The following is a 14,637-nucleotide window of genomic DNA, read 5'->3' on the forward strand; positions in this document are numbered from 1 at the left end:
TTCTCCGGTTGATGACTCGTCGCCGGAATAAATGACGGTCTCGCCGCGAGATTCCGATCCATCCTCGTAACTTCCTCCATGGATGACTCCCACGAAGGCACGCTTCACGACCGGTTTAACCCGGGCGGACCGCGCACGCTGAGCCGTTTCGACGAGGTCGGTGCAGATGTTCGGCTCAGGGCCCGGTTCACCGATCTTGCCGATGAAAATGTGTATGCCACCAAAGGGGACCCGGTACCCGTACTCAACTGAGCTGGCCTCGGGGCCCCAGCCTGCATCATCGATGTAGAGCTTGCCATGACGACTCTTAGTCATCCGGCCCACAGCGTAGCCCTCGAGTCCTTCAAAGCGGCCCTCCAAGAACTTGAAACCATCATGCGATAGCCCCACCGTGGGCGCCAACTGTCGTGGTTTTGTCACGGCAGATGTCCTAGAGAAAGGACTTAGTCGTGGAGCCATCGCAACGGGTTAGATTGAAGGGGTTAAAGCGGACACAGGGACGCAAGAGAGTTTATACTAGTTCGGCCCCTTCGATGAAGGTAAAAGCCTACGTCTAGTTATGATGGAATTGATGGGGTTTCGATGACTAGGGAGCAAACAAGCTTCGCCTAAATCTCGAGTTGTTGTCTGTTGTCCTTGAACCGCCGCCGGGTCGTCCCCTTATATACACGGGTGACGCCCGTCAGTTCACAGAGTCCCAATACCGGTTCATAGATGTGTCCGGTTTGGTCTCTACTTATTCCTAACTTATAATACAAGTTAAATACCAACGCCGGTTTACGGCTATAGGCCTTGAACCGACTATGGGCCTTGAGCTCTCATCTGCCTTCTTGGGCTTTAACATAATTAACTACTGATGAAGTTAACCTGGCCCAGATAGGCCGGTTTACGCCCAGTAGTAATATCCCCAACAGGTGGGATAGACGGTGGTTGTGGAGAAGACAAAAAAGGAGATAGTCTCACATTAACTAGGCGTATCAATGGGTTATGAAGATGCCCATTAATAGATATCAATGTGAGTGAGGGGGATTGCCATGCAACGGATGCACTAGAGCTATAAGTTTATGAAAGCTCAAAAAGGAAACTAAGTGGGTGTGCATCCAACTTGCTTGCTCATGAACACCTAGGGCGTTTTGAGGAAGCCCATCATTGGAATATACAAGCCAGGTTCTATAACGAAAAATTCCCACTAGTATATGAAAGTGATATCATAGGAGACTCTCTATCATGAAGATCATGGTGCTACTTTGAAGCACAAGTGTGGCAAAAAGGATAGTAACATTATCCCTTCTCTCTTTTTCTCTCATTTTTTCTTTTCTCTTTTTTTGGGGCCTTCTTTTTTTGGCCTTTCTTTTTTTTCCTCACATGGGACGATGCTCTAATAATGAAGATCATCACACTTCTATTTACTTACAACTCGATACTAGAACAAAAATATGACGCTATCTGAATGCCTCCAGCGGTGTACCGGGATGTGCAATAAATCAAGAGTGACATGTATGAAAGAATTATGAACGGTGGTTTTGCCACAAATACGATGCCAACTACATGATCATGGAAAGCAATATGACAATGATGGAACGTGTCATAATAAATGGAACGGTGGAAAGTTGCATGGCAATATATCTCGGAATGGCTATGGAAATGCCATAATAGGTAGGTATGGTGGCTGTTTTGAGGAAGGATATGTGGTGTGTTTATGGGACCGATGAAAGTTGCGCGGTACTAGAGTGGCTAGCAATGGCGGAAAGGTGAGAGTGCGTATAATCCATGGACTCAACATTAGTCATAAAGAACTCACATACTTATTGCAAAAATCTATTAGTCATCAAAACAAAGTACTACGCGCATGCTCCTACGGGGGTAGATTGGTAGGAAAAGACCATCGCTCGTCCCCGACCGCCACTCATAAGGAAGACAATCAATAAATAAATCATGCTCCGACTTCATCACATAACGGTTCACCATATGTGCATGCTACGGGACTCACAAACCTTAACACAAGTATTTCTCAAATTCACAACTACTTACAATCATAAGGAATCAAACTTCTCATAGTATTCAATGCACTCTATATGAAAGTTTTTGTTATATCCCGCTTGGATGCCTATCATATTAGGACTAATTTTATAACCAAAGCAAATTACCATGCTGTTCTAAAGGCTCTCAAAATAGTATAAGTGAAGTAAGAGAGTTCATAATTTCTATAAAATAAAACCACTGCCGTGCTCTAAAAAGATATAAGTGAAGCACTAGAGCAATTTTGCCTAGCTCAAAAAAATATAAGTGAAGCACATAGAGCATTCTAATAAATCATGATTCATGTGTGTCTCTCCCAAAAGGTGTGTACAGCAAGGATTATTGTGGCAAACTAAAAAGAAAATACTCAAATCATACAAGACGCTCCAAGCAAAACACATATCATGTGGTGAATAAAACTATAGCCTCAAGTAAAGTTACCGATAGACAAAGACGAAAGAGGGGATACCTTCCCGGGGCATCCCCAAGCTTAGGCCCTTGCCTCCTTGAATATTACCTTGGGGTGCCTTGGGCATCCCCAAGCTTAGGCTCTTGCCACTCCTTATTCCATAGTCCATCAAATCCTTACCCAAAACTTGAAAACTTCACAACACAGAACTTCAACAGAAAATCTCGTAAGCTCCGTTAGTATAAGAAAATAAATCACCACTTTTGGTATTGTTGTGAACTCATTCTTTATTTATATTGGCGTAATATCTACTGTATTCCAACTTTTCCATGGTTCATACCCCCCGATACTAGCCATAGATTCATCAAAAGAAGCAAACAACACACGAAAACAAAACTAATTTCCTGGGTGCAAAAGTTTCTAGTGTAAAAAGTTTCTGTTTTATGGATGCAGAAGTCCTATAATTTTTTTATTAATCCTCTGCAAAAAGAATCAGTATTTTACCGTGCTTCTGTTAAAAATGAAAACTAATCTCCTGGGTGCAAAAGTTTCTGTTTTTCAGCAGGATCAGATCAACTATCACCGTAAGCTATCCCAAAGGTCTTACTTGGCAAAAACACTAATTAAAACATAAAACTGAAGGAAATATTCCCTAGAGGCAATAATAAGATTGTTATTTATATTTCCTTATATCATGATAAATTTTTATTATTCATGCTAGAATTGTATTAACCGAAAACTTAGTACATGTGTGAAGACATAGACAAAACAAAGTGTCCCTAGTATGCCTCTACTTGACTAGCTCGTTAATCAAAGATGGTTAAGTTTCCTAACCATATACATGTGTTTTCTTTTGATGAATGGGATCACATCATTAGGAGAATGATGTGATGCACAAGATCCATCAGTTAGCTTAGCATAATGATCGTTAAGTTTTATTGCTATTGCTTTCTTTGTGACTTATACATATTCCTCTGGCTATGAGATCATGCAATTCCCGAATACCGGAGGAACACCTTGTGTGCTATCAAATGTCACAATGTAACTGGGTGATTATAAAGATGCTCTACAGGTGTCTCCGAAGGTGTTTGTTGGGTTGCCATAGATCAAGATTAGGATTTGTCACTCCGAGTATTGGAGAGGTATCTCTGGGCCCTCTTCGCAATGCACATCACTATAAGCCTTGCAAGCTATGTGACTAATGAGTTAGTTATGGGATGATGCAATACGGAATGAGTAAAGAGACTAGCCAGTAACAAGATTGAACTAGGTAGAAGATACTGATGATCGAATCTCGGGCAAGTAACATACCGATGACAAAGGGAATGCCACATATTGTCATTGCGGTTTGACCGATAAAGATCTTCGTAGAATATGTAGGAACCAATATGAACATCCAGGTTCCGCCATTGGTTATTGACCAGAGATGTGTCTTGGTCATGTCTACATAGTTCTCAAACCCGTAGGGTCCGCACGCTTAGTGTTCGATGATGATTTGTATTATGAGTTATGTGTTTTGGTGACCGAAGTTTCTTCAGAGTCCCGGATGAGATCACGGACATGACGAGCAGTCTCGAAATGGTCGATAGGTAAAGATTTATATATTGGAAGATGGTATTCGTACATCGGAATGGTTTCGAGTGGTTCGGGTATTTTTCCGGAGTACAGAGGGGTTACAGGAACCCCCCGGGGGAAGTCATGGGCCTCGTGGGCCACGGGAGAGAGAGGGGACAGCCCACAAGGTGTGCCCCCCATGGGAGTCTGAATTGGAATAGGGGAGGGGGCGGCGCCCCCCTTTCCCTCTCCTACTCCCTCTCCCTTTCCCCCTTTCCCACTCTGGAAAAGGAAAGGGGAATCCTACTAGGACTGGGAGTTCTAGTAGGACTCCCCCATGGCGAGCCCCTCTAGGCCGGCCGCCTCCTCCCCTCCTCCTTTATATATGGGGCCAGGGGGCACCCCAAAGCACAACTGTTGTTCTCTTAGCCGTGTGGTGCCCCCTCCACAGTTTACTCCTTCGGTCACAGCGTCGTAGTGCTTAGGCGAAGCCCTGCGCGGATCACATCACCATCACCGTCACCATGCCGTCGTGCTGACGAAACTCTCCCTCAACCTTTTGCTAGATCAAGAGTTAGAGGGAAATCATCGAGCTAAATGTGTGCTGAACTCGGAGGTGCCGTACGTTCGATACTAGATCGGTTGGATCGTGAAGATGTTTGACTACATCAACCGCGTTAACCTAACGCTTTCGCCTTCAGTCTACGAGGGTACGTGGACACACTCTTCCCCTCTCGTTGCTATGCATCTCCTAGATAGATCTTGCGTGATCGTAGGAAATTTTTGAAATTGCATGCTACGTTCCCCAACAGTGGTATCAGAGCCAGGTCTATGTGTAGATGATATGCACGAGTGGAACACAAAGGGTTGTGGGCGATAATAGTTATATTGCTTACCACCAACGTCTTATTTTGATTCGGCAGTATTGTTAGATGAAGCGGCCCGAACCAACCTTACATGACCATGTTCATGAGACCGGTTCCACCGACAGACATGCAACTTGTTTTGCATAAAGGTGGCTGGCGGGTGTTTGTTTCTCCAACTTTAGTTGAATCGAATTTGACTACGACCTGTCCTTGTTGAAGGTTAAAACAACACACTTGACGAAAAATCGTTGTGGTTTTGATGCGTAGGTAAGAATTGTTCTTGCTAGAAGCCCGTAGCAACCACGTAAAAGTTGCAACAACAAAGTAGAGGATGTCTAACTTGTTTTTGCAGGGCATGTTGTGATGTGATATGGTCAAGACATGATGTGATATAAGTTACTGTATGAGATGATCATGTTTTGTAGAAGTTATTGGCAACTGGCAGGAGCCTTATGGTTGTCGCTTTATTGTATGAAATGCAATCGCCATGTAATTGCTTTACTTTATCACTATGTGGTAGCGATAGTTGTAGAAGCAATAGTTGGCGAGACAACAACGACACTAGGATGGAGATCAAGGTGTCAAGCCGGTGACAATGGAGATCATGACGGTTCTTCGAAGATGGAGATCAAAGTCACAAGGTGATGATGGCCATATCATGTCACATATTTTGATTGCATGTGATGCTTATCTTTTATGCATCTTATTTTGCTTAGTACGGCGGTAGCATTATAAGATGATCCCTCACTAATTTAAAGGTATAAGTGTTCTCCCTGAGTATGCACCGTTGCGATAGTTCGTCGTGCCGAGACACCACATGATGATTGGGTGTGATAAGCTCTACGTTCACATACAACGGGTGCAAGACAGTTTTGCACGTGAAGAATACTCGGGTTAAACTTGACGAGCCTAGCATATGCAGATATGGCCTCGAAACACTGAGACCGAAAGGTCGAACATGAATCATATAGCAGATATGATCAACATAGAGATGTTCACCATTGAAAACTACTCCATCTCAGGTGATGATCGGACATGGTTTAGTTGATATGGATCACGTGATCATTTAGATGACTAGAGGGATGTCTATCTAAGTGGGAGTTCTTAAGTAATATGATTAATTGAACTTAAATTTATCATGAACTTGGTCCTGATAGTTTTTTCATATCTATGTTGTTGTAGATCAATGGCCCGTGCTACCGTTCCCTTGAATTTTAATGCGTTCCTAGAGAAAGCTAAGTTGAAAGATGATGCTAGCAACTACACGGACTGGGTCTGTAACTTGAGGATTATCCTCATTGCTGCACAGAAGAATTACATCCTTGAAGCACCTCTAGGAGCAAGGCCCGCTGCAGGAGGAACTCTAGACATTATGAACGCCTGGCAAACTAAAGCTGATGACTACTCGATAGTTCAGTGTGCCATGCTTTACGGCTTAGAATCGGGACTTCAAAGACGTTTTGGATGTCATGGATCATATGAGATGTTCCAGGAGTTGAAGTTGATATTTCAAGCAAATGCCCGAGTTGTGAGATATGAAGTCTCCAAGAAGTTCTATAGCTGCAAGATGGAGGAGAATAGTTCTGTCAGTGAACACATACTCAGAATGTCTGGGTACCATAACCACTTGACTCGGCTAGGAGTTAATCTTCCTGATGATAGTGTCATCAACAGAGTTCTTCAATCACTGCCACCAAGCTATAAAGGCTTCGTGATGGACTATAATATGCAAGGGATGAACAAGATGATTCCCGAGCTCTTCGCAATGCTAAAGGTTGTGGAGGTAGAAATCAAGAAGGAGCATCAAGTGTTGATGGTTAACAAGACCACTAGTTTCAAGAAAAAGGGCAAAGGAAAGAAGGTGAACTTCAAGAAGAATAGCAAGCAAGTTGCTGCTCAAGGGAAGAAGCCCAAGTCTGGACCTAAGCCTGAAACTGAGTGCTTCTACTGCAAAGGAACTGGCCATTGGAAGCGGAACTGCCCCAATTATTTGGCGGATAAGAAGGATGGCAAAGTGAAAGGTATATTTGATATACATGTTATTGATGTGTACCTTACTAATGCTCGTAGTAGCGCCTGGGTATTTGATATTGGTTCTGTTGCTCATATTTGCAACTCGAAACAAGGGCTACGGATTAAACGAAGATTGGCTAAGGACGAGGTGACGATGCGCGTTGGAAATGGTTCCAAGGTCGATGTGATCACCGTCGGCACGCTACCTCTACATTTACCTTTGGGGTTAGTTTTGGACCTGAATAATTGTTATTTGGTGCCAGCGTTGAGCATGAAAATTATATCTGGATCTTGTTTGATGCGAGACGGTTATTCATTTAAATCATAGAATAATGGTTGTTCTATTTATATGAGCAATATCTTTTATGGTCATGCACCCTTGATGAGTGGTTTATTTTTGTTGAATCTCGATCGTAGTGATACACATATTCATGAAGTCAAAAGATGCAAAGTTAATAATGATAGTGCAACTTATTTGTGGCATTGCCGTTTAGGTCATATTGATGTAAAGCGCATGAAGAAACTCCATGCTGATGGGCTTTTGGAATCACTTGATTATGAATCACTTGATGCTTGCGAACCATGCCTCATGGGCAAGATGACTAAGACTCCATTCTATGGAACAATGGAGTGATCCACTGACTTATTGGACATAATACATACTGATGTATGCGGTCCGATGAGTGTTGAGGCTCGCGGCGGGTATCGTTATTTTTTGACCTTCATAGATGATTTGAGCAGATATGGGTATATCTACTTAATGAAACATAAGTCTGAAACATTTGAAAAGTTCAAAGAATTTCAGAGTGAAGTGGAAAATCATCGTAACAAGAAAATAAAGTTTCTACGATCTAATTGTGGAGGTGAATATTTGAGTTATGAGTTTGGTCTTCATTTGAAACAATGTGGAATAGTTTTACAACTCACGCCACCTGGAACACCACAGCGTAATGGTGTGTCCGAACATCATAACTATACTTTATTAGATATGGTGTGATCTATGATGTCTCTTACCAATTTACCACTATTATTTTGGGGTTATGCTTTAGAGATGGCTGCATTCATGTTAAATAGGGCACCATCTAAATCCGTTGAGACGACATCATATGAAATGTGGGTTGATAAGAAACCTAAGCTTTTGTTTCTTAAAGTTTGGGGCTGCGATGCTTATGTGAAAAAGCTTCAACCTGATAAGCTCGAACCCAAATCGGAGAAATGTGTCTTCATAGGATACCCAAAAGAAAATATTGGGTACACCTTCTGTCACAGATCTGAAGGCAATATATTGGTTGCTAAAAATGGATCCTTTCTAGAGAAGGAGTTTCTCTCGGAAGAAGTGAGTGGGAGGAAAGTAGAACTTGATGAGGTAGTTGTACCTTCTCTCGAATTGGAAAATGGTTCATCATAGAAACCAGTTCGAGTGATGCCTACACCAATTAGTGAGGAAGTTAATGATGATGATCATGAAACTTCAGATCAATTTACTACCGAACCTCGTAGGCCAACTAGAGTACGGTCCGCACCAGAGTGGTACATCAATCCTATTCTGGAAGTCATGTTACTAGACCATGATGAACCTACGAACTATGAGGAAGCGATGATGAGCCCAGATTCCGGGAAATGGCTTGAGGCCATGAAATCTGAGATGGGATCCATGTATGAGAACAAAGAATGGACTTTGGTTGACTTGCCCGATGACCGGCACGCCATAGAGAATAAATGGATCTTCAAGAAGAAGATTAATGCTGATGGTAGTGTTACTATCTACAAAGCTCGACTTGTTACAAAAGGTTTTTGATAAGTTCAAGGAGTTGACTACGATGAGACCTTCTCACCCGTAGCGATGCTTAAGTCTCTTCGAATCATGTTAGCAATTGCCACATTTTATGATTATGAACTTTGGCAAATGGATGTTAAAACTGCACTCCTTAATGGATTTCTTAAAGAAGAGTTGTATATGATGCAACCAGAAGGTTTTGTCGATCCTAAAGGTGCTAACAAAGTGTGCAAGCTCCAGCGATCCATTTATGGATTGGTGCTAGCATCTCAGAGTTGGAATATACGCTTTGATAGTGTGATCAAAGCATATGGTTTTATACGAACTTTTGGAGAAGCTTGTATTTACAAGAAAGTGAGTGGGAGCTCTGTAGCATTTCTAATATTATATGTGGATGACATATTATTGATTGGAAATAACACAAAATTTTTGGATAGCATAAAAGGATACTTGAATAAGAATTTTTCAATGAAAGACCTCGGTGAAGCTGCTTATATATTGGGCATCACGATCTATAGAGATAGATCAAGACGCTTAATTGGACTTTCACAAAGCACATACCTTGATAAAGTTTTGAAGAAGTTCAAAATGGATCAGTCAAAGAAAGGGTTCTTGCCTGTGTTACAAGGTGTGAAGTTGAGTCAGACTCAATGCCCGACCATTGCAGAAGATAGAGAGAAAATGAAAGTCATTCCCTATGCCTCAGCCATAGGTTCTATCATGTATGCAATGCTGTGTACCAGACCTGATGTGTGCCTTGCTATAAGTTTAGCAGGGAGGTACCAAAGTAATCCTGGACCGGATCACTGAACAACGGTCAAGAACATCCTGAAATACCTGAAAAGGACTAAGGATATGTTTCTCGTTTATGGAGGTGACAAAGAGCTTGTCGTAAATGGTTACGTCGATGCAAGCGTTGACACTGATCCGGATGACTCTAAGTCGCAAACTGGATACGTATTTATATTGAATGGTGGAGCTGTCAGTTGGTGCAGTTCCAAGCAGAGCATCGCGGCGGGTTCTACGTGTGAAGCAGAGTACATAGCTGCTTCGGAAGCAGCAAATGAAGGAGTCTGGATGAAGGATTTCATATCCGATCTAGGTGTAATACCTAGTGCATCGGGTCCAATGAAAATCTTTTGTGACAATAATGGAGAAATTGCCTTAGCGAAAGAATCCAGATTTCACAAGAGAACCAAACACATCAAGAGATGCTTCAACTCCATCCGTGATCAAGTCAAGGAGGGAGACATAGAGATTTGCAAAATACATACAGATCTGAATGTTGCAGACCCATTGACTAAGCCTCTTCCATGAGCAAAACATGATCAACACCAAGACTCCATGGGTGTTAGAATCATTACTATGTAATCTAGATTATTGACTCTAGTGCAAGTGAGAGACTGAAGGAAATATGCCCTAGAGGCAATAATAAAGTTGTTATTTATATTTCCTTATATCATGATAAATGTTTATTATTCATGCTAGAATTGTATTAACCGGAAACTTAGTACATGTGTGAATACATAGACAAAACTAAGTGTCCCTAGTATGCCTCTACTTGACTAGCTCGTTAATCAAAGATGGTTAAGTTTCCTAACCAGAGACATGTGTTGTCATTTGATGAACGAGATCACATCATTAGGAGAATGATGTGACGGACAAGACCCATCCATTAGCTTAGCATAATGATCGTTTAAGTTTTATTGCTATTGCTTTCTTCATGACTTATACATATTCCTATGACTATGAGATTATGCAACTCCCGAATACTGGAGGAACACCTTGTGTGTTATCAAATGTCACAACGTAACTGGGTGATTATAAAGATGCTCTGCAGGTGTCTCCAAAGGTGTTTGTTGGGTTGGCATAGATCAAGATTAGGATTTGTCACTCCGAGTATCAGAGAGGTATCTCTGGGCCCTCTCGGTAATGCACATCACTATAAGACTTGCAAGAAATGTGACTTATGAGTTAGTTACACGATGATGCATTATGGAACGAGTAAAGAGACTTGCCGGTAATGAGATTGAACTAGGTATGAAGATACCGACGATCGAATCTCAGGCAAGTAACATACCGATGACAAAGGGAATGACGGATGTTGTCATTGCGGTTTGATCTATAAAGATCTTCGTAGAATATGTAGGAACCAATATGAGCATCCAGGGGTTCCGCTATTGGTTATTGACTGGAGATGTGTCTCGGTCATGTCTACATAGTTCTCGAACCCATAGGGTCCGCACGCTTAACGTTCGATGACGATTTGTAGTATGAGTTATGTGTTTTGGTGACCGAAGTTTGTTCGGAGTCCCGGATGAGATCACGGGCATGACGAGGAGTCTCGAAATGGTTGAGAGGTAAATATTGATATATTGGAAGATGGTATTCGAACACCGAAATGGTTTCGAGTGGTTCGGGTACTTTTCCAGAGTACCGAGGGGTTACCGGAACCACCCGGGGGAAGTCATGGGCCTCATGGGGCATGAGAGAGAGAGGGGACAGCCCATGTAACATCCCAAATTTTCAATTTGGAATGTTATACATTAGAGCATCATGCATATCATATTTTATTTTGCATTTTGGTTGATCCTAGAAATTCTACGCAACTCAATGACCCACGGAGAGAGTTGGGGATTTCGTTATTTTCATATTTGAGTTTTCTCAAATTTTGAGAATAGGATCATTTGATTTTATTTATTTTATCATCAATTATTTATATTACAAAAATATGAGAGAGGGAATAAAATTACTTTCCCAAAATAAAGAAATATTGAGGATTTAATAAAAAAATCAAATAAGATTTTATTTCGGAGTTTTTCGGTGTTTTATTTGAATTTAGGAAAAATGTGCGTTTTTCAAAATTGCATTTAGGGCTCAAATAAATGTTCACCTTGTGCGGCTTGATTTTAGAAGCCCGTGAAAATTTATTTTGGAATTTTTGGAGTCCGTTTAGTATTTCTTTTTATTTTTTCCGAGCGGAATAAAAAAAAAGTGAACCGACTTCGGGCCGTACCCGAGCGGGACACCACCCGGGGGCAGCCTTTAAATAGCGCCGCCCCATCCCATCAGCCCCGCCTCGATCCGCGCGTGCCGCCGGAGCCGCCGCCGACGATCTCGCCGCCCGAGGTTCGTCGCACCTCGTTTTCCGTGCCGTAAAAAAGAGAAAAAAAATTCGGTGTTCGTCATTTTTCTTTTTCTCGGATTAAATCCACGATTTTTCTGATCGCGATTCCTGATCCGATTTTTGTTTTAGTTTAACTTTTCGCTCATTTATCGGAATCAGGCGATTCAAGCGCCTAGAGTTTCGTCTCAAAACCCTCTATCCGTTTAACCAACTTAAACGAGATTTTGCTACTGTAAAATTTGCTCTAGCTCCAGATTACTAGAACGAAGTTGTTTTCTTTCGTCGTTCGTCTTTCGTTGCTTCGTTCGATTTGATTCTTTTTGCCAACCGGAGTTCTTAAGTTGAACCTTCTGGTTAGTTCTCTTATTTGAAGTTTTACCTGTGCATTAGATGAGTGCTTATTGTATGCTTGTTTGTTTGTCTGCGATAGAATACCTGGAGTGCGCCGCCTGTTACTTCGAATCGTTAGGTTTCGCGGATCATCAGCAAGGCAAGTAACACTTTGATCATAACTTTTCTACTACCCAGTTTTATTGCATTAGATCAATCCTCACACATTGCATGATTAGGATCTAATTAAATTGTGGGATGGGAAGTAGATGAGGTAGTACCTATTACCTGTTTATTATCAAACCTTTGGGAGTTACTTCTACGTTTGCTTATTGTGCCATGCTATGCTAGTAGACGTGGATTGGGTGAGTGATATCCATGACAGATGTGAGATTGTTAATTAATGGTTTATCTAAGGTGGCAACTTAAACACACATCTGGGTGGATTGAGGCACCTGGGTATTCTAGGACTTGCCTGTTTTCTTTTGGACCGCCATCCAGGCTCAAAGGGATCATGAGACTATTCATACTAGAAACTTCCGTGTGCAGCCACAAGCTATTATGGGCTCTAGCATAGTTGACTAAGTCGTGCGAACTCTTACAGTGGTAGACTAGTAGATGTAGGGGATGTAGGTGGTACGGTCTACCCATCGTAAGGTGCTAGCGCTTCTGAAAGACTATGTCTCGGTCATCCGTCTTCTCAAACACCATGTAGTGCGAGAAACCAAACGGAGGCGATCGAGTCTTGTGGGGAAAAGTGCGCAAACCTCTGCAGAGTGTAATAAACTAATCATGGTTAGCCGTGTCCCCGGTTATGGACATCTTGAGTATCTAGTACTTGGATTTTCATGTGAATCTCAACATGTTACTCTAAAATTAATTTTGTTGGGTTATGTTTAATGATGATGCTTAATTGGGATTGAGAATGCTGTCAACCATTCTCAATGTTTAACAACCACCATGATAGTAATTAAATTTTATTCCTTTGAAGTAGGGAAAAATTGGCTTTACGCAAAACTGTAACCATAGAGCTTTCCACCAGCCAAATATGCATATAGTATAGCTGTTACATTCCATTACTCTCTATGTGTTACCTTGCCAGCATATTCCATGTGCTGACCCGTTTCGGGCTGCAATGTTAATGTTGCAGACTTTTCAGACGACGATTAAGGAGTTTTTAGGTCGTGGTTCTATACTCAGTGATGCCTTTGGAGTTGATGGACTCACTTATCTTCCAAGCCTTCCGCTGTTATCGTTATTAGATGGCCTTAAGCCATATTTATTGTAATAAGTTCTCTTTTGAGACACTCGATGTAATAAGTGTGTGATCGCTACTCTGCTATAAATCCTCCGAGTACTGTGTGGTGTCAGCATTACTGATCCAGGGATGACACCGGAGCATAGAGATCAGACTATTTGAGGTTTGGTCGCTACAGAGATGGTATCAGAGCACACGCTGATTGTAGGACACGACCACTAAGTTAGAGACCTAGATCACTATTCACTCTCTTCTCTTCTGACCTCTCATCTTTTCTACTCTTTAGGATGGCGGATGCAAGGAACAAGTTCACACAACCGGATGAAGATACACCCTTTGGACGACACTTGAAGGAAGTCACTAGATACCTGAACATAGGAGTACCAAGTTTCACGGGAACCTACAACGCCACTTTATCTGAAGAAGAGCGCTGGATGATTCAAGTTCAAGTTCCAGGAAGGACGTTCATGCCAGTCACTGAGCCCATAGAGTTTTCTTTTGATGCACCAACTTGGAGTCTAGGAAAGAGCATGGCAGCTCACATCGCCATGGGACGCATTGGAGAAGTCTACCGGAAGGATCTCAAGGATACTATCTACCAGATTTGTGGGCGCCGAGATGAACACTGGGAGATGATCAGCACCAGGAAGGATAGATCAATCGCAGCTTTTATCTAGGAGCTAAACCAGCACATTCGACGACAGGAGAACCAGATGTGCGCCGACATGATAGACCTGAAGAAGGCTAAGACTAGAATCAAGGAACTGGAGGAAGAACTCAAGGCTACACGTGAAGATTATGAAGAGGAAATTGAAGTATTGGTGGAGAAGAATGACGACCTGATCAAGAAGATTGGAATATTTATTGGAGACCCTACGCCAGTAGATGAAGACGGAGAACCCAAGGAAATTAGCCCGGAAGACTACATCATCATCGACGGCACCGACTCGGAAGCAGATAGTAGCGATGATGACTATGTTGATGAAGCCGGAGCAGATATCATGGAGTCAACGACCGTAGAATATTTCTAGTAGACCACCTCATCAGTAGTAGTAGTCCACCATGTAAATATAGTAGTCCGAGCACTTTTGCGATAGTTAGATCGAATGTATGCCCTTGTTTGATTGATTAAAGTAAATTGTTTGTTTTTGCCTCATGTGCATATGGGTAGTGTTTTCTCTTTAGACCCCCTCTATTCTTATATCTCATCTTTTCTAAACCCTTAGATGCCTCCAAGACGTGACCCCGGATTTGCCTTTCCACCGGAGCTCACCCAGTTGATCC

The 14,637-nt window shown here is 42.1% G+C and overlaps 1 protein-coding gene across 1 annotated transcript in view; it reads left to right on the forward strand.

Moving 5' to 3' along the window:
* The first annotated feature begins 5,974 nt into the window (after positions 1-5,974).
* LOC147980314 (uncharacterized) overlaps positions 5,975-14,637 on the forward strand; it is a 31,190-nt gene continuing 22,527 nt past the window's right edge. Inside the window, exon 1 of the mRNA XM_087515553.1 lies at positions 5,975-7,039. Coding sequence (XP_087371679.1) covers positions 5,987-7,039 — 1,053 coding nt within the window. The 5' untranslated portion in view covers positions 5,975-5,986. The remainder of the gene's footprint in view (positions 7,040-14,637) is intronic.

The sequence above is a fragment of the Triticum urartu genome, chromosome 3A (assembly GCF_056163025.1).
Source record: "Triticum urartu cultivar PI428250 chromosome 3A, HENAU_Tu73, whole genome shotgun sequence".
Taxonomy (NCBI): Eukaryota; Viridiplantae; Streptophyta; class Magnoliopsida; order Poales; family Poaceae; genus Triticum; species Triticum urartu.